This window comes from Peromyscus eremicus, chromosome 15 (assembly GCF_949786415.1).
Source record: "Peromyscus eremicus chromosome 15, PerEre_H2_v1, whole genome shotgun sequence".
Taxonomy (NCBI): Eukaryota; Metazoa; Chordata; class Mammalia; order Rodentia; family Cricetidae; genus Peromyscus; species Peromyscus eremicus.
In genome coordinates this window covers 57,821,109-57,846,334 of record NC_081431.1, presented here as the reverse complement: position 1 = coordinate 57,846,334, position 25,226 = coordinate 57,821,109, and the positions used below count along the sequence as shown (strand labels likewise).

At 47.8% G+C, this 25,226-nt stretch overlaps 1 protein-coding gene across 2 annotated transcripts in view; it reads right to left on the bottom strand.

Annotated features, from left to right (window-relative positions):
- The window catches only part of Lgr6 (leucine rich repeat containing G protein-coupled receptor 6), a 120,947-nt gene that overhangs the window by 39,653 nt on the left and 56,068 nt on the right, over positions 1 to 25,226 (bottom strand). For both annotated transcript variants that reach the window (XM_059280780.1, XM_059280779.1), the window contains one exon: positions 2,078 to 2,293. In XM_059280780.1, coding sequence (XP_059136763.1) covers positions 2,078 to 2,293 — 216 coding nt within the window. The remainder of the gene's footprint in view (positions 1 to 2,077; positions 2,294 to 25,226) is intronic.

Genomic DNA, 25,226 nt, shown 5'->3' with positions numbered 1-25,226 from the left:
TTGCTTCCTCTTGTGGCTGTTCCTCCTTATCTGCCTCCTGGGCTTCCCCACAGCTCATCTCAAAGTCCCAAGACAACATTCTCCAGCCTTCTTTACCCTTCAACGCCACCTCCAGCTCAAAACTTTTTCCTTCCCACAGTAAGAAAAGACAGAGAAGTGATGCTTCTAGCCTCACCCTGTGCCAAGGGACCTGATCTGTTTCTGCTTTGCTCCTCTGTACAAGGTTCTCTCCTCTAATCCTTTGTCCCTTCGGTGGGACCCCCATACCTTGTATTGGGCTTGAATCTCATGCCAACTTCCCAACTTCCAACCAAGCCTTGAGGTCATCTATGACTCCTTCTCAACATGGTCTTCCACCTGATGAAAACCTCTGAGATAGATCAATGCTTCCTTCAACGTGCCCCCTACAGGAGCACCCTCCCACTCATCCTTTCTGCTGCCTCCCCAAACTGAGCTCTGATACACGAGAGCCCCAGAACTAATTTCCTGTCTCTGGTCTCCATGCTCCCATCCATCCTTTCCTTTAACCATCCTAAAATATCCCCTTTTAACGTTCGCTTGAACCTGCAAGCTTCCCTCCACAGCTGGCGGATAGAAGCCAGAGCCTTTGCTCGCCCACTGCCTGTCCCCAAAGTTACCTCTTCAGCCTCCCCCCCCCCCCGCCCCACATTCTGTACAAGGACTCTGTGCTACAGCTGGACGGTCCCGTTCACCATCAGCGACGGAGCCTGGCCCCTCCCCCATGTCTTTAATGCTCTAGTTCTCTTGGATTGTCCAATCCCAATCTCTCTCCATGCCCCGCCCTGCCTTCCCTGTAAAGCTTTCTTCTTACTCACCCATAGTTGGGTGGCCCTCTGTCTTTACCACCTCAGCTATGGCAGCCAAAGTCATGTCACAGCCTTGGTTGTCTTTTCTCATAGAGAAAACTAGACTGTAAGCCTCTCCAGGGCAACTCTGTCTCATCCTTCTGTGATCTTCAGTGTGAGCACACACGCACACACACACACATACACACACACACACAAGCTCTGCCAATGCAAACTGTTGCCCATGTATCAGGGACCCATCATAAAGTTCTCATTTTTACAGTTATCTTGTCTGTCATAGAGACTTGACCCCATTCCCATGTGAGGTCACAGGCACATCACCAAAGCTAAAACCAGCCACATTGACTCCCAGAAGGGTGGAGGGTATGGCTATTCTAGTAGAAGGAAGTACTCCATTGGGGACATTCATGTTCACTTTCTAAAGTTCCAAAGCAGAACAATAGACAAATAAATCATTACCTACATCTTCATGTCTCACATGGAACTAAGTATCCTCCATTCACGCTGGCTTGGAAAACCACACCAGATTTCCAAGAACAGAGGAGGTAATGCTGCCACTTAGCAGAGTCACTAACATACATGTTCCTACAGCAATTAGTATGTAACCCAGAGCAATTACACATGACCTCCAAGCCCTTAGTAATTAGACCATGAACTTACCAATCATTCATAGCAATTAGCTAGAAGCTAATTTGCACTGTAAAGTTCCCACTAGGAAGGCAGAGTTACCCCCAGCCCCTCTCCCTGCCAGGGATGCTATCTCCCAGGTAATTACCCTGCTGGGGCTTTGACATCTAATTACATGTGATGGCCTTTCCTGCTTCTTTAGGCCTGCAAAACGAGATGGATTTATTCTACCCCTATGCCAAAGCATATGACTGCACCTTTTGATTGTCAAATGTGGTGGGAATTACTTAAGAAAGTCTTGATTTACATTTCCAATTAGCATGGAATGGTTATTATTCTTGTATAGTGAGAAAATAAAAGAACAAAATATTTCTGTTTTCTGATTATAATAATGCTTAGTCCCTTTAGTGACCCTCAGAGTACTTCTATAAGCTTAATGTCATCTGGCTTAGAGACCGTCCTATAGAGTCAACATGCAATGGTCATATTCATCTTGTCCGCAGAGAAGAGACTGAAGCGAGAAGATTCAACCACATGCAAAGAAGAGCAAAGCTTCTGACCCAACTGGAGGAAATGTGTGGCTTCCCGTCCCTGCAGGTGGTGGGGACTGAAACAGTACTCACAGCACCACAAGACTGGTGAGGTTCTGGAAGGCATAGTCGGGGATGCGGCGGATGTGGTTGAGAGCCAGGGTCATGGCCTGTAGGGCAGGAAGGTTGTTGAGGGCTCTGACAGGGATCTCAGTGAGTGCGTTGTCATCCAACCAGAGGTGGCGGAGAGAGGACAGCCCCTCAAAGCTCCTCTCAGGGACCAGGGAGATGAGGTTGGCATCTAGGCGCCTGATGCAAGGAAAAGAGGATGGTGAAGGATCAGTCCAATGCAGGTTGTAGATCAGCCTGTGAGACGAGCTGGCCTTGGAAAGCCAACTGGCACGCTGAAGTACCACTTACCATGTATCCCACCTTTTCAAATTCCCGTATTCCAAACCACCAACTCTTGATTCTTTATGGCATTTCTATTTATGACCCCAACTGCTCCTTTCAGATCCAACATAGAAACCATCGCCCATCTGTGATGACCAGTATTCCCCCTGCATCCTTAGCTCCCCTGCCCTGAGTATAACATTGTCCCCACCCTGTCCACCCCAAGGATCATATAATGAACTTGTCCCCTGCACTGGCAGAGGGAAAATCTCCAACTTCTAGACATAACCAAAGAAAAATGCCTCCCCAAAGATGTAAGCCATTCTCCATGGACCCATCCCTAGCACCGCCTGTTCCTTAACCCTTCGAAGACCTTCTAATTTCATATGGCTCCTGCCAAAGCCCTGGGACTCCCCCACAGAAGGTCCAAGCATGCCACAGGCAAAACCCTTTGTGGTGACTTGTATAAGAATGGCCGCCATAGGCTCATATATCTGAATGCTTAGTCATCAGGGAGCAGCACTATTTGAAAGGATTAGAAGGATTAAGTGGTCTGACTTTGAGGAAGTGTGTCACTGGAGGTGGGCTTTGAGGTTTCAAAAGCTCACATCAAGTCCAGGAATCTCTCTCTCTCTCTCTCTCTCTCTCTCTCTCTCTCTCTCTCTCTCTCTCTCTCTGTGCCTACAGACCAGAATGTAGCTCTCAGCTACTGCTCCAGCACCTGCCTGCATGCTGTCATGCTCCCTGCCATGCTCCCTGCCATGATGGCAATGCCCTAAACCTCTGAAACTGTAAGCCAGTCCCCAGTTAAATGCTTTCTCCTCTAACAGTTGCATTGGTCACAGAGTTTCTTCATAGCAATAGAACAGTGACTAAGTCACCCTTCATTTACTGCTTCTCAGAACAGATAAACCAAGGATGGGTGACTATATGCACAGAGATTCCAGGGCACAAAACATTTGATATGATCCCTAGAAATCTCAGTAGCTCAGCAAAATGGACAGAATTCCCAGCTTAGCTTTTCCCAGGTGTACCCAAGCTGTGAGATGCTACTGTTTCTGCCTCCTAGTCTGGGCCTTACACCAAAACTCTGTTATCCTGTACAGCTGGTCCCATGGAGCAAAGACCAGCTGATCTGTGACAACCTCTTGGACTTATGCTTAGACTTTGTTGTCTTGAAGGGGTCTTAGCTCCAAGCCACTCCCACACAGACCTCTGGTATCCACATTATGGAAACCCTAGGTCTTGTTCACAAAACTTGAAGTCCACAGTTCTAAACTCAGAGGAGAATTGTTTGACTGGAAGACTGGGAAGAAGAGGTTTGCTTTTATGCCAACAGCACAAGCCCGCTTGAGAAATGTCAGCGGTGCTTCTGTCCCTTGCCTGAGTTACTTTAGCAGCACTGTCCCTGACAGTCTCATGCATCCCTGGGAGAAAGTTCCCAGCTTGGCATCAAGGGGACTATGATGGACAGGCTGACACACAGCCTTTGGTTATGAGGACAAAATGACTAGGACACACTCTGAAGGCTGCAATTAGGAAAGACCACACCACCACCACCACATCAAGCATAGCCTGGCGGGAGGTACTTGGACATCTGTGCTTCTTCCTGCACTATTTACAATAGCCAAGATAAGGAACTAGAGGCCCATCGGCAGGAGAATGGGGAAAAAGCCTGGTAAATACAGACAATGGAAATGTATTTACCCATAAAGGAAGATAAAGTTATGCTGTGGCAGTGAAATATATATGAGGATTATGTTATGGGACTCAGAAAGACAAATACCATATAAAAGTTTTCTGTTGTATATGGAATCTTGATTAAATATGTAATATGTGTAGACTGGGAATATAGCTCAATGGCAGGATACTTTCATATGCTCGAGGCTGCAAAAAATAAGTAAGCAATGTGCATATATATCTATATACATATATATATGTAAATATGTACACAATGTGATATAAAAGTAGAAGGAATATTATGTGTGGTTGGATGAAGAGGCATGAATCAGGGAGGACAGAAGCAAGAGAGGGTGATGGGGGAGGGGAGAAGAACAATCATTGCCTATTTTTTCTCATGCAGAACATAGTTATAACTATGCATCTATACATATTATATGCTTATATGGCATTAAAGTGGGGCAGGGGAGATGGCTCAGCAGTTAAGAGCACTTGTTCTTACAGAGGGCCTAGGTTCAGTTCCTGGCACCCACACAGTAGTTTACAACCATCTGTAACGCCAGTTCCAGGGGATCTGATGCCCCCTTCTGGCCTCCATAGGCACTGCATGCATGCGGTGCAATCAATGTGTCTATACAAGGAAACACTCATTCACATAAAAATAAAACAAGCCTTTCTTTGGAAGAAGAAGGTGAGACTACTGAGAGGAGTGGGCAGGAGGTTCAGAGGAAAGTAGTGCAGGATGGGTAAATATGACAGAATACAATGATATGCATGTATGAAAACATCACAATAAACTCATTGTTTTATCCACTAATTAAAACTTAATTAATTTTTAAAATATCCTGATGAGGCCAAAAATCTCTACAGTGAATGCCCTCTATTCATAAGGCCTGCCACAGGTGGTCACCATTCCTGTAATGGGTCTGACTATAGGGAACCTTATAAAAACATAGGCTCGCCCCTTGCTGGAAGAGCTCAGCTGCACTGGGATGGGGCTGGGACTCGTCTCTGAAGATGTCATATATAGACACAAACAGATGTAGGAAGCACCACATTAGGCGAAGCCACTTGGCGCCTTGAGGAAGAGGCCACTCCAGTGTAAAGCCATCATTAGGAAAGTCGGGTTAATAGTCACAGTGCAGCATTGTGACGCCCAGTCCAGGGCATCAGGGAAGGCCTCCAGGAGAAAGCGAAACTGGCGTGGAGACCTGGCAGCCAAGGAGCATCAGCCTGGTGAGGAAGGACGAGCATGCCAAGCAGAGGGAACAGCATGTGGGAATTATGGAATAAAGTGCTGCAGGAGACCTGAAGTGATGTAGGGCTTCCAGAAGAAACATAGAAAAGAAGGGGAAAGGTGCCTGGTGGGGTCCCAGGGGCCTCAAAACAATGCCATGTCGTAGGAAAGGGGAGCCACTGAAGGGTGTTCTTTTGTTTCTGTTTTCAGGTTTTTTTCTTCTCTTATACATTACATCCCGACCACAGCCTCCCCTCCCTCCACTCCTTCCAGCTCCCCTCACCTCCCCTCTCCTTCAGATCCACTCTCCTCCTTCTTAAGCCAAGGAAGAACATGGCTTTTTTTGCTTTAGAGTCAAGATGAGACTGACTATTTTATACAGTTAATATATACTAATTTTTTTTTCAAGACAGGGTTACTCTGTTTAGTCCTTGCTGTCCTGGAATTCACTTTGTAGACCAGGCTGGCCTTGAACTCAGAGATCTGCTTGCCTCTGTCCCCAACCCCACCCCCACCCCTCCCCAGTGCTGGGATTAAAGGCGTGTGCCGCCACAGCCCGGCAATATACTAATTTTTTTTTTTTTTTTTTTTTTGGTTTTTCGAGACAGGGTTTCTCTGTGTAGCTTTGCGCCTTTCCTGGAACTCACTTGGTAGCCCAGGCTGGCCTCGAACTCACAGAGATCCGCCTGGCTCTGCCTCCCGAGTGCTGGGATTAAAGGCGTGCGCCACCACCGCCCGGCTAATATACTAATTTTTAAAAGAAAAAAAAAGCTGAGTGTGTTGGCACCTGTAATCCAAGCTCTTGAGAAGTAGAGGCAGGGGGATCAGAAGTTCAAGGTCACCCTTGACTTCATATCGAGTTGGAGACCAGCCTGGACTGCATGAGATCTTACCTCCAAACCATCTTTCCCTCCGAGAGCCCAAATAACAAATCCAAACGAAGTAGGGAAGGTACTCCGGAGTGAGGGTCACTTAGGTATTGGGGAAGGATAATATTAGGAGCAGACCACTAAGAGACAGGGCTGAACCTGTCTACTCTGACAGGTCTCTACAACACCTGCCCGATGGGTAAAGCCATGAATCCTGACTTTCCCATGGGGGCGATGCCACCTTTCCTGAAGTGAAGGAAACTCCGCAGTCACTGTTTCGATTTATGAGCACTTGTCATATGCTAGATACAGAGCCAGGTACAAGTAGATGACCTGTGTCCTCTCAACATGACCACAAGATGGCTCTGACTAGCCTGACTTTACAGGGGTTAGGCTGCTAAGTCACCCAGCTAGTGAGCCAAAGACATGAGATTTGAACCCTAGTTGTTGACGCTTAAATCCATGTGCCTTCCCACTGTGTGATGCTGGCACTCCGGGCACATCAAGGGAGGTGAGAGCCTGCTCACCTCCTTAAGGAGACAGGAAGTGGGACAGGATGAGGGAGTGTTAATCCTGTAAACCTAGAATGGATGGAAGTCACTTATTTAAAAAAAAAAACAAAAAAAAACAAAAAAAACAAAAAAAACACTTGTTTTATGTTTATTTATTCATTTTGTATGTTTGTGGGCACACATGTGGAGGTCAGAGGATGACTTTCAGGAGTCAGTTCACTCTTCCTACCATGTGGGTCTCAGGGACCCACCTCAGGAGACTGAAGTCAGGCTTGGCAGCAAGTGTCCTGACCTCCTGAGCCGTTTGCCAACCCCAGAAAGTCTCTTCTTTGTGACTGGGTATGTGTGAACACCCAAGTATACCTACACACATGCACTGCATGCTTCTGTGTGTACACCACGGTCCTGATCAGTTTATCTCCTACATTTTGTGCAACCCATGGGCAGGAGAGCTTGGGTAGGACCACTCCACCAGGCGAGTCATTTAGCACCCAAAGACTCCCTGGGTCTAGTATGTTTCAACCTCATTTGGGCAGGGCTCCTTCTCGTCACCTCCCAAGGAAGGACAGATTTCAAGAGCCATCAGGCTAACTTCTCCTCAGGCAGAAAGCCAGGATGCCTCCACAACTCACACATCTAGAGTGCTATGGTAAAGTGTTCTAGGCCTTAGGAGCACGGGTGTTTGTAGCCCTGTTCCCGATATTTGGGGAAAGAGGAAAATCAAGCAAATTGACAAGCAGAGAAAAAATAAGACAAGAACGTAGAAATAATCATTCTAGCTTGTATTCCTGTTTGGGGTGATCAGGGAAACCACACGTTTTCACCCATGCCAGCTGGGCTCTGTGACGGAGTAGACCCAGGGTAGTAGTGTTGGGTATAGTGAATTCAAACACACACTGCCTGCTGGGTATGGTGGTATACACTGAAATACAAACACCTAGAGACAGAGGCAGGAGGATCAAAAATTCAAGGCCAGCTTGGGCTACATAAAAGTGAGACCCTGTCTCACAACAACAATAACAGCGTATGTGCTATTCAATTAAATTTGAATTTCATGTAAATGAAAAATTTTAGCAAAAAGTATGTCCCACAAAATATTTAAGACCATGCCCAGTAAAATTTAAATATCAGATTAAAGAAGGTTAACTTTTTAGTGTAAGTATGTCCCTGGCAAGGTTTATTTTAGGGGGTGTAGAGACGCTACAGTGGTTGAAAGTACGTCCTGCTCTTACAGAGGGCCTGAATTTGGTTCCCAACACCCATGTCAGGCAACTCACAACTGTCTGCAAGTCCAGCTTTGAAGGGGTCTGATGACTCTGGCCTCTGTAGGCACCTACACTCACGTGCACACAACCACACAAGTCACGTACACATACATGTCATTTTAAAATAAAATAAATCTTTTTTAATTTTAGATTTATGTGTGTGTGTGAGTGTTTTGCCTGCATGTATGTATGTGTAGTATATGCATGCCTGGTGCCCACGGAGGTCAGAAGAGGGCACCAGGGCCCTGAATTTGGAGTTAGGAATGGTTGTAAACCATGTGGGAGCTGGGAACTAAACCTGGATCCTCTTCAAGAGTAATGTGCTTTTAACCACTGAGCCCCCAATAAGATAAATCTGGAAAAATATTTGAGTTTTATCTGGCAACTCTGATCCTGTATGGAGAGTGGGGGGGGGGGGGTTAGCTATTAGATGCAGCCACACATCCCTCCTTTTAGCCTGTGTGTGGCACTGATGTCCTCGGTCCTCCCTTTTCTTCTATCATTTTAACAGATAGACTATCTAGGGGTGCCCTGCGGGCCCCCGGGAGGAACAGGGCACTTGGCAACGGTAGGTCTTGGAGGCTTTGGTTGTGAGGATGAGACACAGTGTTGTGTTCAAGTAACTCAAGGCATCCGGGGGTGTAGTGGAGACGGCCTAATCTCCGCACCCCACCCCCCACACACCTACCCCAGGATCGCCTGTCTCTTAGAGACCCGCAAGGGTCAGCACCCTGCTGCAGAGAAATCTCTCCCACTCTTTCCCCACCTGGTTCCTTCTTAGGATGGGCGCTTTCTGCAGAAACCCTTCCAGCCACTTTGAGGCAGGGTTCAGGCTCCCTTGGGGTGCCTAGTCTTCTGGAGTAAGTGGGCTTCCCTGCCATCTGGGAGTGAAAGGGGCTAATGGGGGCTTCTGTACAGCCAGCAGAACCTGCCTCTGGGGACTAAGAACGTTCAGAGCCGCTCCCGCCCGCAGGTGGGAGAGCCAACCCCGACTCTGGTTTGGCAGGAGGAAGAGAGCAATTATACCAATTAAGCGCTGGAATAAAATCAACAGCGCGCCTCTCCCCCACGTGGGCCCGGTCCCTCCAGTGCTTTCCGATTAGAATTCTTCCCTGCGGTGATAGGGCAGATTAGCAGGGCCCTGGCAGGCCAGTTGGGGCTTGCCTGGGCTTTGGGGAAACAGCCTAACATCTCCTGGGCTCTGCTGCTCTTCCTACTCCCCTAGTCTCCTGCTGAGGTACAGGCAACAGGTAGTGGGAGAGGGTCTAGCTCTAGGACTTCTCACGGAGAAGGGGGCATGGCTGTCCCACGACCAACGGGAGTGGAGGACCTAAAATAGGGTAGGTTGTAGCAGAAGGAGTTCCAGATTAGACAGCAGGAAACAGTCCACAAAGGGCGACCCCGGACCGCGAACTGTGTAAACTCAGAACCACAGTATATGAGTACCCGTGGGATGCTGGCCTCAGTCATGTCACACCAGGATCTTGATACCCTATCAAGGGAAATGCCAAAGGGAGCATCAGGTCTGGAACTCGAATTCAGGGCTTCTTTCTGCTCTACTAGTCTGACTCCCCCAAGGTGATGAGAGGGGGGCTTGGGATGTAGCTGTTCGGAGAGCACTTTCCTAGCCCATGCAAAGCCCTGGGTTCAGTCCCCAACACCACATAAAACTCGTGGTAGTGCACACCTATAGTCCCAGTGCTCCGGAAGTGCAGGCAGGAAGGTCAGTTCAAGTTAATTCTCAGCTACATAGTTTGAGGCCAGCCTGGATTACTAAAGACCTTGTCTCAAATAAACAAAAATAGACAGGTAGGTAGGTGGATGGATGGATGCATGGATGGATGGATGGATGGATGGATGGATGGATGGATGGATGGACGGATGGACAGACAGACAGGCAGGCAAAAAGTGTAACAAGAAGACAGAGATGTGTCTCTCAGCTGTAGGAAACCAGAGGCTTTTATAGACACAGAGGAGTAGATTGATATAAGGGAAGCTTTCTGGAACTTTTTCCTCTAGGGGCCACTGGCTAACTCATGAAATCACCAGAGATTTGTATAGATTTATCAATGTTTCAAATGTATGTGAGGGTTTTGCCTGCATGCATGTATGTTCATCGTGTGCATGCAGTGTCAACAGAGGTCAGAAGAGGTTCCAGGATCCCCTGGAACTCATAGGTGGCTGTGAACCATCATGTAGATGTTGGGAATTGAACCTGGGTCCTCTGCAAGAGCAGCCAGGGCTCTTAAGCCCTGAGCCACCTCTCCAGCCCGCCAGGGATTCTTTTAAGAGGCGCAGGTGCCTTAGAAGCTCCAAGTTCAGTGCCTGGCAGTTGTTCTTGCTTTCTGAGTCCAAACTGATTGGAACCTGGCTGCCCTTTCTCTCTTCAGAGACATTCACCTCTCTAACCCTCAAGGCCAGCTGCATAATTTCCAAGACCCAACGCAAAATGAGTATGTGACATCCTTGTTGAAAAATCATTAGAATTTCAAGACAGTCCTGAGAATGCTGAGTCGTACATGTGTTCTCAGCACTTGGGAGGTAGAAATAGGATTGAAAGTATTGGACCAGCCCAGACTATCTAGTGAGTTCCAGGCCAGTCTGGAATATGAGGGCCCAGACCCCACCCCCCCACACCATTAAAAAAAAAAAAAAAAAAAAAAAAAAAAAGGTAAAAACAGCACTAAACTTTGCTCAAAACTTCCCCAGGAACTGTGGGCCATTTCTCTTCTCGTTTCCTAACTGGAACTGTGAAGAGAAGGAAGGAACAGGAGGGGAGAGACCCTGAGGACAAGGAAGGTTCAAGCCGTTGTTGCTTGCTCCGGGGCACACCCAGGCCTGGGTTTTCATCTCTAAACCCTCTCTCCAGCTCAAGAGAGGCACGGACATTCGGTGGTGGGCTGGAGAAGGGAGGGAGGGAAAACGGAGTGGAGGCTCCTTAGGCTCTGGTGGGGGGAGAAGGGGGAGGATGGGGAAGAGAGCGTGGGGGCGGGCACTATGGAAATGGTTATTCTGTGGAGAAAATATTCTACATAGGAGCCGTTGATCGCCTGGAGGGACCAACAGCCCTGACCAAGAGCCTGCCAGGGAAGGTAAGGGTTCCAGAAGAAGCAGGCTGGCACCTGCAGAGCAGCGAGGAGGAGCCCCAGGCCTCCACAGGCAGCAAGGGCCCCTGGCTCCCGCCCCAGCACTGGCCTCTGTACCAGCTGCCAGCTTCTGCATAGAGGCCATGGGGCTCCCATGGCATGGGTGTGGGCTGTCTGTGCATGGCGTGCCCCGGCCCTGCTTGGCATTAGGACTGTCTATCCGAGGACCAGGACTGTACCTGACTCAGGCAGCTTAGGTACCGGCCCTCGAGTGCGACACCACTCCAAAGCTCTTCCGTCAGAAAGACCTCCATAAAGCTCTGCTGCCCTGGGGGTACCCCCTGCTGCCTATCAGGTTGCCTCAAATGCCCCTCATTACAGACAGCATCCAACCGACGGATTAAACTCAGCAGTGCTTTTATGCTGGTGTTGTGCCCGGCTCTGGGAGTCAACTTTGAGTAACACAGAATCTCCCCACCACAGAGGCTCTCGGCCTGTTTGCTTTATTGTTTACGGAGACTCTCTAGGCCTGGCTGACGCTAACGTGTAGTGAGGATGAGCTGACTGGCAGGTGTAGCGAGCGAGCGGTGTGCACATACTTTCCTACTTAATCTTTACCCCAGCCCTTTGCATACAGTGAAAGAGGCTCAGGGAGGGAAAGCCGTTGGTCTGATTCCAAAGCCTCTGGCTGTAAATCCATAGCTACACGTTCTTTGATCTAGCTTGTAGAAAACACTCTTGGAGCCAGAGCCAGGGTCCAATCTTATTTTGCTGGGGAGAAACCCAGGAAGGCCTCACAGAGGAGGTGGCATTTAAACCAGCTCCCGAGGCAGGTCTGAAGGTGATTTTAGAGAAAGGGCATGCGAGGCAGCAAGAACAGCAGGGAGCACTCGGGGAAGTGCTCTCGGGGAAGAGTCGACGTTTGCGAGTGTGTGAGAGGAAGCCAGAGAGGAGGCGGCAGAAGCCAGAAAGGGCAGGAGGCAGCAGATCATAGGCTGGAGTGGAGGAAGATTACCCAAGGTGTGATGTTGACCCTGGGCTGGGGGCGGGGGCAGGGAAGCCCACCTTGTCCTCAGCAGGTGCCTCTTATCTCTGTCCAAGGGTAGAGCTGGGCAGCCCTTGAAGCAGAGTCCTTCATCCCCAAGGGACTGCCAGGCCATCCAGGCTACAGGCAAGTCTTCCCCTGTGCAGGTGCGAGCGTCGGAGCTTGTCCTGAAAGGCCCTACCTGGTGTCTCAGCCCAGGAGGGCAGTCCCAGCGCAGGCCCTCGGGGAGTGCCACTTGGAGCTTTTTCCAAACAAAGACCAGGCAGAGTATGGGTTCTAGAAATAGTAACCAAGCCTAGAACATGTGATAGGACTCCACACCCAGAGAGTTCCCCATCCAACATCTTCTCCGTGCCAGGTACCAACGCACATGTGGCCTAGGCAATGAAATACTCCCTAGACCTTCCTCTCTTCACGCTGGTGGCCGAGTGCCCCCGTGTCTGGGGAGAAACTGTTGACTAGAACATTCTGTAACTGTGGAATGGTGCTGTCCAACACAGTAGCCACGAGGCACCCGGGGCTGTCGACTACTTCAAATCTGAGCCACATTTCCGACGAATCCAAGTTTTTGCTCTATTTCATGCTTTATTGACACCTGAAGCTGGTGTGGCTGCCAGACTGTCAGCCCTGAGAAGTTGGGTTCCGTGTGAGACATCAGGGTCACGGTGACAGATGAGATTTGGTTCTAACTTTTTGGGGAACTCATAGCACATAAGTGAACATATAAGCAACCAATCGTGAGGCAGTGTAAGTGTGTCCACATCCTGGAGAAGAGGGGGGAGTGTCTGAAGAGGGGACAAAGTGATTGGTGTGATCATTAGGACAGGGAAGGCAGGCCAGGCTTCCTGAAAGAAGCGAGAGAGTGACATCCATAGTGAACCTTAAGGATAACTGAAATCCCTTCAAGTAAAAAGGGCAGTGTCCGGCAGTGGGAAGATGTATAGACATCTGGCCAAAGCCCGTCATGGGAGAGGAGAAACAACCCATTATATGAACAGAAGCAGAAGCTGCTGTGTGAGGCAGAGAGGGGGAGCCGAGAGAAGATGGAGAGGCAGCCGGAAGGAGCACGTGCTGGTCTTGGGGGTGTGGTGTACCTGCTTTTTAACTATAGGGACTAGGAAGGCTGAAACTAGGAATGCAGCTCAGGCGGTGACTGCTGGGGTCTTGCTCCTTTGAGACACGGAGCTCTGTGACTTCCAGAACATTCCTCTCTTCTCCCTAGGTTCAGTTTCTTCACCTGGACAGTGTGAGCCCAAGAAGAAGGGTTCTTGGGGGTGTACCCTACAAGGAGTCTAAGCCTTCTTTGGACAAAATCTTCCTTATTCTGTCCCTGTGTCCCCAGACAGGGGCTTGTTGAGCAGGCCAGTTTACAAGCATACGATGTTATGCCGAGACTCAGGCAGCCAACTCCACCCCCCACCCTATAAGCATCTCAAGATGACTGAAGTCCTACCATTTGGACAGTATTCCCTTTTTACAGTGTAGAATCTGCCTGCTATTGTTTTAAAAACCTGGCAAGTATTATTTGGTAACCTTTTAGTGGGGAACAGCTTTTTGAGGAAAGTTTCTGAAAATGAGACCCAGACATGGAATGAAGGGAGGCCAGAGACCCGGGGAGCTGGGAGGGATGTCAATCAACGTGGAAGAAGACGAAGACCAACTTTGGATCTCCAAGTGTCTTTACCTCAGTGCCTACTTCAATTTTTTTTTCTCCACTATACTGAAAATGGTCTAGGAAGAGGAACTATGTCACCTCATTCCCTGAACCTCTCCACAGTGGGTTGTGAGAGGGGCGGAATACTGGAGAATGAAGCCAGGGCCTTGAGCAGGCTAGCCAAGTGCTCTACCACTGCATCCCTATGCCCCCAAGTACATGCTCTTTATTGGTCAAGTTCAGCACGGGGGCTGAGTGCCAAAGACCACCCAGGTAGAGCAGCTGCCTCCTGCGTGCAGTTCCCCAGGTTCCATCTCTAGCAATGCAAGAAAGGGAAGTTAGGAACACTTCCAGCACCATCCAGAGAACTGCTTGTTAGGAAGGGACCAGAGTCACAGAAATGAGAGCTGGAAGCCACCCCGTTTAACCAGGGATCTCTGAGGGACCAAGTGACTTGGCCAAAGTCACAGAATGAAGAGATGTCAGAACCAAGAAGATGATGGGCTATGTATGAGTCTACTATTCTGAGTCCACTGCTCCCTTCTGCCTGTTCCTGTCGCTGGCAGGATCCTGGGGAAAGCTTGGGTTCCAAGAGCCATTCCTTGGAGACACCCAACATTTGGGTCCTCTCCCGTGGCCCCCAGCCATGACTTCCATATCTGGAACCTAACCTTAGGACCTCACAGAGAGCACACCCATACAGAAGCCTCCTCAGACTAACCTCTGGAGATCTGGAGCTGGGATCATTCCTAGAGGATGGGTCCCAGGGAGACACGGATTGAGGAGCAGAGAGGAGGCCACCTGAGCCACCAGGAACTTGAGCTGAGAACCTGCAGGGAGCGGGGTGAGCGGAAGTGGAAGGAGCCCTGAGTTGCTATGTGTTCCCAGCAGTGACTGGAGGAGCCGGGAGGCTTTCCTCTCCCTTGCCCCACACGAGGAAGGGCTGAATTTGCTGGAGCAGAGCGATTTCATCGGGTCTGATTTATGTCACCTAGTGAGATGCTTTCCCTCTCACTGACAGCCTTCCAATAGATCAAAAGTAGGATATTAACATGAAGGCAATTCCAACTCGTTCTCCAAGCCATGCTAATGCCCGAGCCCCCCTTCCCCTCCATCTGTCAGGAGAATTGATGGGCGTACAAAAGCCCCAGGAGGCAGAGCAGCCCCTTCCTTTGTGTACATCAAAGGCCGCTACCTGAGTGTTTCTTGCAAGCCGTTCCCTGTGTTCTATTCGGCAGCAATATATAAAAATAATTACATGCCCTACAGGAGGAAGGCAGGAGGAGACTCTGTAGCCTTCATGAGCTTCCCCTGAAGACATGGACCTACAGATCTGGGCAGAAGGCCAGCTTTGTGGGTGACAATCCCGGAATCCGGGGGTGGGGACTGCAAAAAGCTATCCCATCTCCCCCCCACACCCCTCTGCATCCTCCAACCATTGGATTCCAAACTCCAGGCTGGTTTCTGGGGACCCGGCTGGCCGTCTGAGATGTGTTTGGGAGCTGAGTCCTGTGGTCGCTTGGGCCTGGTGCCTGCCCTTGGCAAAGGCGGCTGTGGTTGGTGGAGGAGGAAAGTAAATGGGGGTTTCCCCCAACTTGCCTCTCCAGACATGGGGACAGTGATGTCAGGGTTTAGGGAAGTTGAGCAACAGCCCAGTGTTTTAAAGATATTATTAGTAGGCTCTATAGCAATAGGTACAAGGGGGAATAAAATCAAACCACATTTTTTAATCTTTTTCTTTCTTTCTTTTTTTTCTTTTCTTTTTCTTTCTTTTTTTTTTAAATTTGAGACAGGGTTTCTCTGTGTAGCCCTGGCTGCCCTAGAACTCACTCAGTAGACCATATTGGCCTCAAACTCAGAGAGTCACCTGCCTCTGCCTCCCAAGTGCTGGGATTAAGGGTGTGTGTCTCCACCACCTAGCTATGAACCACATCTTAACATTTCTAGAGGAAGAAGAAAGAGAAGAAGAAAGGGTAAAAATCCATATTAGTCCTGGTTTTCCTAGCCAGGGTTCCAGGCCTTCCAATAGCCTGTTTTCTCCTCCCTGTTGAACTGTATGAGGACTGGAGAGGTCGCACCTGCTTGGTTTTAACCCCGTCTTCCTTGACTTCCCTGTCTCCTATTCATCCATCCATCCATCACCCATCCATTCATTCATCCATCCATTCATTCATCCATCCATTCATCCACCCATTCATCCATCCACCCATTCATCCATCCATCCATCACCCGTCCATCACCCGTCCATCACCCGTCCATCACCCATCCATCACCCATCCATCCATCCGTCCATCACCCTTCCATCACCTGTCCATCACCCGTCCCTCACCCGTCCATCATCCGTCCATCACCCATCCCTCACCCATCCATCCCCCATCTATCCATCTCTCAGTCATACAGACTAGCAGACTGTTGCCACATTGACCTTGTTTTCCTCTTGCTCAACATCGTCCATGGCTTCCTGTCACCTACAGCCTCTTGAGGTCAGCCCTGAATTGACTCATCAGCTTCATTTCTCATTCTCTCATTCTCCCATTCTCCACTTCCGCTGCAAAGAAGCCTCTCTGTACATACTCCCACCCCAGAATTCAGAGTCGTTCATCCCCGAGCTTTCAGAGATGTGGCCTTTTAAAACTGTTTTGCCCTATCGCTTCAAATCTTTTTAGAAAAAGATTTAGGTGTCTTTTAGAGCCCACCAGGTGTCATCCGTTTTTATACTCAGCCTCTCCACAGTCCTGCCTGACTGACCCCAAAGACCTTCAGCCACATCTATCCACAAACAGGGAGACTGGCCACAGTTCCTCTCCTCCTGCCTGGAGAGGAAATGAGGCAAACAAATGAGACACATCCAGCTCAAGCTGCATTCATTAAAACAGGGGAACAGAACCACTGCACCTCTGTCACCAAAATACCTACCAAGGTATGGAAAAAGAAACACACACACACACACACACACACACACACACATACACACACATATACATGCACACACACACACACACACGCTCACAAACACACATACACACACATACATACACATGCTCACACACACATATACACACACATACACACACATGCACACACACGCTCACACACACATACACACACATATACACACACATACACACGCACATACATATACATACACACACACATACACACACACATACACACACACACACACACACACACACACACACACACACACACACACACTGGAATGTGCCTATAACTAAAACCTGGAACAAAAGCAGCACTAACCCAGACTCTTGGCTCTCCGTTAGCCCTGGGTCAGCAGAACTGGGCAGAGAGCTCATGGTGAGGAGCTCCCTCTGCTCTGCCTTGTGAAACCCAACAGCCCAGCTGGTGTAGCTAGAAGATAGAAATACATCTTCTCCTTCCCTAGATGTCTATGAGTCAAAATCCAGGAAACTGGGAAGCCACGCCCCTACCTAAGCTTTCTGAAGTAGCCAGTGTGTACAGCTGCCCTTCCTTCTTCTGCATCTGAAGAGCAGGCTGAGCTTTCCCAGAAAGGAGAATGAATGAAACCATAGAAAATTCCTGTCACTTCCATGGTGACAAATACTACATTAGATGGGAAGGGGGTTCCTCTTCAAAGAGAAGAACCAAAGCAGGGACTCCAAGCGATGTGTACACTCGCATTTACAGCCTCACTGTGCCTGTAGCCAACATCCCTAAATCCATCAGTAGGTAAATGAACAGACAAGTTAATTCTAAATGCACACTGGACGATTATTAAACCTTAAAGCGGAAGGAAATTGTTTTTTAATTTTAAAATTACATGTGTTGTGTGAGTGTACCATGACGCACGTGTAGAGGTCAGAGGACAATTCGTCAGAGTCAGTTCTCTCCTTCTACGAGGCATCCTGAGGATAGAGCACAGGTCGCCAGGCTTGGTGGCAAGTGCCTTTGCCTGCTGAGCATCTCACTATACACGAAACCTGTACACTTAAAAAATAGTTAAGCAGAACCGAGAGATGACTCATGGTTAAGAGCAAGTAACGCTCTTGCAGAGAAGCCTAGTTCGGTTCCCAGCACCCATGTCAAGCTGCTCACAGCCCCTGTAGCTCCAGCTCCAGCGGATCCAACCCCTCTGACCTCCCTCAGCACTGGTACTCACATGCAGGCATACATATACACAATTTAAAATAGTTAAAAAATAGTTACAATGACAAATTTTATGTTATATGTGTTTTACTAACATTTTTTAAAATTTAAAATATAAGGTGGGAAAAACTAAAAAACAACTTTTTTAAAAAATTCTGAAAAAACATTTAAACACAAGGAAGAGGTGGCAGCATTTTCAAACCCAGAAGATGACATCTCAGAAGGTAATTTGTTCCTGCAGTAAGTGGCAGAGTGGCCGAAGTTACGCGGCATCCTCAGTAAGGTATGAGTAATCATAATCTCTGTGGAGCAGGAACAAAAAATCAATAAGAAGAAAAAAAGGCTGAGATAGAGGAAGAAAATTAAATGGGAAAAAATAAAGGGACATTTCAGAGACAAATGGAAACCCATGGAGCTGGGTGGGATCCGGGAAAGCTGCAAGGAAAGAAGTTGAAAGCGGCATTCAGATTCACATTGTGAGTGAAACAGAATAAACCCGGATCCTCAAAAAAAAAACTGAGTGAGCACGGGAGGGCGAGCGTGGACATTTCCCTGAATTCAGAATAAAGGGACAATGAGATGAAAGTGAAGGAAATGGAGACAAGATAAATAGGGAAGAGAATTGGATCTGTGGCCCTGAGAAGTGTAGGTGTTTCAAAGGGTTCGAGCAGAGAAAACGCAGCAGAAGTGTCCGATCACCATAAAGGAACAACAAAACGAGACTGAAGAATACTACAGGTTTAAAACGTTCTTTGTGCTCCGAGCAAACCTAGACCCAGGAAAAATCATTCAAACCTGGATAAAGCATGGCAAATCTCCTTTGTGAGGGTAGGGGACAAACAAGGGCTGACAAGATGGCTCAGCAGGTAAAGGCACTTGCTGCCAAGCCTGTTGACCTGAGTTCAAACCCCGGGACCCACAAGGTGGAAATAGAGACTTGACTCCCGGAAGTTACCCTCTACCACCACGTGTACTCCATCCATGAACAAGCACACACAAATGGATAAATGGAAAAAATGAAATAAAATAATCAAAATTGTTCATAAGGAAGTATGCTGTCCTCAAAGTAAATAAGGGCAACCTCTTAGAATTTTCTGGCATACTACATGCCAGGAGGAAGCAGAGCCATATCACAGAGCATTTTGGTGCAAGGATATAACTAGTTAGTTGGGCAATCATTCATGAAGTTCACACAAATGTGTTCTGTGTATGTGCATATCTGTGTGCATGTTTCTGTGAGTGTGCAGGTGTTTGTGGGCGCACACTCACATATGTGTGCATGTAGGTGGAGTACAGAAGACAACCTTGGGTGTCACTCCTCAGCCACCATCCACATGTCTGAGACAGGGTCGCTGACTGTCTCGGAGCTTGCCAAGTCGCCAGCCAGACCCACAAGTCTGCCTGCCTCCCCAGGACTGGGATTACAAGCATACCACCACACCTGGCTTTTCATATGGGCTCTAGGTACCAAACTCAGGTCACCACGCTTACCCAGCAAACATCAATTGAGCTATCACCCCAGCAAACACATCCCTAACCGTGAAAGCCTTGCATTAGAAGGGATCAGAAAATAGAATAGCCAGCATTGCTCTTGACTTAAGAAGAAATTATTAAAAATTGAAGAACAAGCAATCAAGGGAGACGTTAAGATGAAAAACCCAGGAACGAAGGCTTTCCCTGGCCCCTCTCAGCGCAGGAGATCAGAGCCAGGGCCTTAAGTCTGTTAGGGCAGAGCTCAAGCAGGGACCTACGCTGCTAACCTTGAGAACGAGGACTTCATGACTTCTATTTCCAGGCAGGATGAAGTAAAAAGAACGGGACCCACCCTTCTGCCTCAGCTGGAAAACCACAGGCCACAGGCGGCACAGGACAGTGACTCTTAAGGCAGAGGAAACCAATGTTAGGAAACTTCTGTTGCCACTGTGCCTGGAGAGACCTTCTAGGCCTCCACACAGAGCAGAGTCTCAAAGAGACATGGTGTTTGTGTCACTTGGGGAGACAGCAGTCAGACTTTGGAAGAGTCAAGATGGTTGGGATTCGAGGGACTGAGTACCAAGAAGTGAGGAGGAGGAATGGGAAGAGGGATGGGGAAACCATGGACATACCAGTGAAGCACTTTTTAAAGTGTGGACCATGGTTGGAAGAGAGACAAAGTCGTCACATACAGCATTTCCTCCCGGTTAAGTGGTGTATTAGCACAGAGCGGAAAAAGCTTCGTGAACTGAGTAATAAAGAAAGTATAAAGCTGACAGGTGGTGGTGGCGCACGCCTTTAATCCCAGCACTCGGGAGGCAGAGCCAGGCGGATCTCTGTGAGTTCGAGGCCAGCCTGGTCTACAAAGCAAGATCCAGGACGGGCACCAAAACTACACAGAGAAACCCTGTCTCAAAAAAAAAAAAAGAAAGAAAGAAAGAAAGAAGCCAAAACCAGGTGAGAAATAGAAAACCAGGGAGACAAAACACTCAGAGAAGAGACTAGAAACATTAGCAAAGAATGTGTTTCCCAAGCAAAGGACCTGGGACCAGGTCATTTATCATTAAACCCTTCCAAACTCTTAAATAAATTTAAAAAAATTCTCTCACTTTATAAAATGGCTCAGGGACAAAAAAGTTGGAATGATACTCAACTCCCTCAGCTTAGCCTGATTATGAAAGTCACAAATAATAATACAAGCTGTCAACCCATAGCCATTTATGAATATTTTGTTAGCATGTAATATAAGAATAATATTATTGCTAGAATGTTATAAAATAATCGATTGCTTAGTTGGTAGAGTGCTTGCCTAGCTGGCATTCATGAAGTCCTGGACTGATGCCCAGCACCACATAAGCTAGGTGGGGTGCCATATGCCTGTTGTCCATCGCTTGGGGAGCTGAAGCAAGCGTATTGTCATAAGTTTGAGGCAAGCCTGAGCTACATAGTGAGTTTCAGGCTAGCCAGGTCTACAGAGTGAGATCCTATCTCAAAAGTGACCCAAGAGCTGGTCATCGTGGTGCACACTTTTAATCCCAGCACATGAGAGGCAAAGAAAGGCAGGTAGATCTCTGTGAGTTCAAGGCCAGCCTGGTTTACTTAGTGAGTTCCAGGACAGCCAGGGCTACACAGAGAAACCCTGTTCAAAAAAAAAAAAAAAAAGCAACCCCCCCAAAAAAGAAGAGTAGTTTCCCCAAACCATAGGGACTATTCATATTAGAGCTTATCCACCATTAAACAGTCTGAGAAAAATACTACAGATTTTCCTTTCAAAATCCAGGACAAGGTAAATATGTTCATTGTTATAAAAATTCTAACATGTAAGAACAAAACAAGAAAAGAGAGGCATGAGTTATTATTTATAAATAATACTAGGTACCTATATAGCCTGTATCTATGAATCCAAGAAAACTGTCAGCAATGCCCTGAAGGTTAATGTGAACATTAACTGAAGTGCCCAGATAAAGTGCTCTTATTTGGATACAGTTTGAGTCTGTCCCCCAAAGGGTCATGGGCTGGAAGCTTGGTCTCCAGTCTGGTCATGTTGAAAAGTGAGACAAACTTTAAATGGAAAGCCTAAGCGAAGGCCATTAGGTCATTGCTGGCCCCACACTTGGAAAGGACAGATGTGGTTGTCGTGGGTGTTGGTCAGCTCCCGAGTGAGCCAATCCCAAATCTCTCTTGCTTCCTATCTTACCATGTGTTCCCTCCTGCTTGTGTGTGTCTCCTGCCGTGATACCAGCCTCCATGTTGTGATGGAGCAAGAAGAACCTAGCTGAGAAGATGCTAGTACCGTGCCTTTCCTCCAGAACTGTGAGTCAACAAAACCAGTGTTTGGGCTGGGGATGCAGCTCAGTGACAGGGCATCTAACTCTCCTGCAGAGGCCCGAGGTTCAGTTCCCAGTAGCCCTCTAAACCCCACACTTTTCCTTACAAACTGCCAGGGTACAAATTTTTCATTACAGCCACAGAAAGCAAGCTAGAAGAACACCTGGATACTCCCCCAAGCTGCAGCAGGGAGCAGGAGGGCCGGTGGTGAACCATCCCTTTTGTATTAGCAGTAGCCACCAAAACAGCCTACACACAACAAAACCAGGAAACACCCTGAAGTAATCCTAGCAAGACATATATAGGTCCTTAATGAGAACAAGTGAAACTGAGAAAGAGTTTATTGTGATCTAGAAAGATGGTTTGGATTAAGAAAAATAATAAATCCTGTGGGCATAGACTAAATTTCCTAAGTATGTGGAACAATGACAGTTCAATGTATAGACAATGTAAAGCGAATGTCCCCACCGAGCATTTTTGGCAAGGAGTTGGGGCGCTGAAGAAATAAAACTGGAGTTCCTGTCATAAAATGAAAGGTGAGCAAAACAACAGAAAAATAGACAGAGGTTTCCCTTACCTTAAAACACCTGCCAGTAAGGAAAAACCTAATTAAAATCCACAAAAAAAGCATTGTAACCACAGAGCAAGTGCTGCAAAGAGGAGGCTGCACATGATGCACACGGACTGTCTCTGTGTACCTGCAGAGAGTGTCTGCTGCACACGATGCACACGGACTGTCTCTGTGTACCTGCAGAGAGTGTCTGCTGCACACAATGCACACGGACTGTCTCTGTGTACTTGCAGAGAGTGTCTGCTGCACACGATGCACACGGACTGACTGTCTCTGTGTACCTGCAGAGAGTGTCTGCTGCACACGATGCACACGGACTGTCTCTGTGTACCTGCAGAGAGTGTCTGCTGCACACAATGCACATGGACTGTCTCTGTGTACTTGCAGAGAGTGTCTGCTGCACACGATGCACACGCACTGACTGTCTCTGTGTACCTGCAGAGAGTGTCTGCTGCACACAATGCACACGGACTGACTGTCTCTGTGTACTTGCAGAGAGTGTTTTCTGCACACGATGCACACGCACTGTCTCTACATACTTGCAGTGAGCATTTCCCCAAAGGAGATAACAATTCCATATGCAGCAGCATTAATGAGAATAAACCATCTAGGACTTAAATAGAAGAAAAGAATGAGAACCCTAGAAGCTAGAGCTGTGTCTTAAGTGGTTACAATGCTTGCCCTAGGGTGTACAAATCCCGGAGCTCAACCCCCAATGGCCCAGGAAAGTACAAAATCTATACTCTAAAACTGTAAAGTCAGGACAAAAGAAAATGAAAAAGGAAGGGGGAAAACCCATCAACAGATACATAGGTGAACCAAATATAACTTGTCCATATAAGGAATATTATTCACCCATAAAAAGGAATGAGCAATTAGGAGGCAGAGACAGAAGGATCTTGAGTTTGAGGCCAGCCTGGGCTACAGCAAGAAACCCTGACTCAAATTAAGTAAAAACAGACCAACAAAATAAAGAATGAAGTATTAAACCACAGTTACAAAATATGGATGAACTTTGAAAACATTACGATAGGCCAAAGGATAAGCTACATGGTGTATAATTCCATGAAATGTCCAGAAGAGGACAATCCAGAGGCAGGGTTAGTCATCAGGCTGGGGTGGGGGTGGGGAAAGACTGAGGAGCAAAGCCTTCTGCATTAGTGACAAAATGTTTGCCAGTTAGATGGGGCTGAATTTTATACTATGTGAATTACATCACAACTTTTAAAAATGCTTCAGTTGAAATTCTTACATGAGTGTTTTACTAGTGTGAGGTTAAGATGGCAGGTAAACCAGACCCAATGAAAGGTGTTAGAACATCGCGTGAAGTGAGCACTCGTGTTTGTGTGTCCACAGGGAAGTACCCAGACATGCCAGCAAGCATTGTGTCTGGGTGGTAGAATTGTGGGTGATTTTTATTTTCTTCGTATTTTTTTTATTTTCTAAATTTTCTACCATGAGTCAGAACAAAAATAAACATGTTTTTTAAAAACAAAGTGCGTCAGTGTATAATTAAGTCCCAGACTGTTGGAGTTCTGAGGCAAGGGGGGCCGGCAAGGGAGTGCTCCACGGAGCCTGCAGCCTGGAGCAGAGGACTTAGGGGACAGGCTGGGGGTGTACAGTGGAGAACGGGTCACCTGTTTCATTTCAGTGTCTCTGTACCATACCCCCCTGCATCTCAGTATCTCTGTACCATACTTCCCTGCATCTCAGTATCTCTGTATCATACCCCCCTGCATCTCAGTATCTCTGCACCATACCTCCCCCTGCACCTCTTGCCCATGTCTCCAGGTCATAGCATTGTAATCTCAAGGCCACCTCCCCTTGAGCTGACCACATGGCCACTGCTGTGATAGGTCAGGACCTATCACACAGTGGTCTCTGGAGGAAGCTTATTCGTGACTCCCAGCAGAACCTCTTTGATGTGCTGTGGACAGGCCGTCCACTGGGTTCTCTCAGATCTATCTGCCTCTGTAAAACCCTGCAGTTGCCACTATGTATCATGTCCTCGGTTGGTCATTGAGACTTGTCTCTGTAGAGACAGATCTCCTATACCCAGTCTTTTTGCAGTAAAAGGCCATCTGGGCTGGCTTCCTAGCAAGCTGCCGTTCTCCGACTGAATGCTACCCCCCTGCACTCTGCCCCCCCCCCGCCCTTTTTGCTGCCTTCCCATTTTGCCAAGCTCTTCCTCCTCTTCCAGCAAAAGCTGTCCTTTCCTCTCCACCAGTTCAACTCTTACTCCTCCTTCAAGAGTCAGCACGGCACAAGCCACACAGTGGGTGTCCAACAAACGTTAGCCCCTCCCTGTCCCACTGTATTCCAGTTCCTCTTAGGCATCACTTTGTCCTAGAATGAGCTATCTGTGAATGTGTCCCGAGTCTCTTCTTTAATGACAAACTCCCTGGAGGCGGGGGAATCACAGTGAAGATGCTCAACACAGCTCTGCCCAGACAAAGAGTCCTGGGAGAAATGACCTAAACATGCTCACTGCAGGAGTAACTGACTCTGAGAGGGACGGCCAGCTGGGAGTTCAGGACTTGGGAAGAATCTGTCTTCCTTGGAATAATCTAGTTTTACAGCCAAGTCCTCTTAAAAGACAAGTCTAGGGCTCGAGAGATGGCTCAGTGGTTAAGAGCACTGGTTGCTCTTCCAGAGGACCCGGGTTCAATTCCCAGCACCCACATGGTGGCTCACAAATGTCTGTAACTTCAGTTCCAGGGGATCCAACACCTTCACACAGACATACATGCAGGCCAAACACCAATGCACATAAAATAAAAATTAATAAATTATAAAAAAAAAATAAAGAGGGGCTGGAGAGATGGCTCGGTGGTTAAAAGCACTGGCTGCTCTTCCAGAGGACCCGGGTTCAATTCCCAGCACCCACATGGTGGCTCACAACTGTCTGTAGCTCCAGCTCCAGTTCCAATGGATCCAACACAGACATACATGCAGGTAAAACACCAATGTGCATGAAATAAAAATAAATAAATTGAAATAT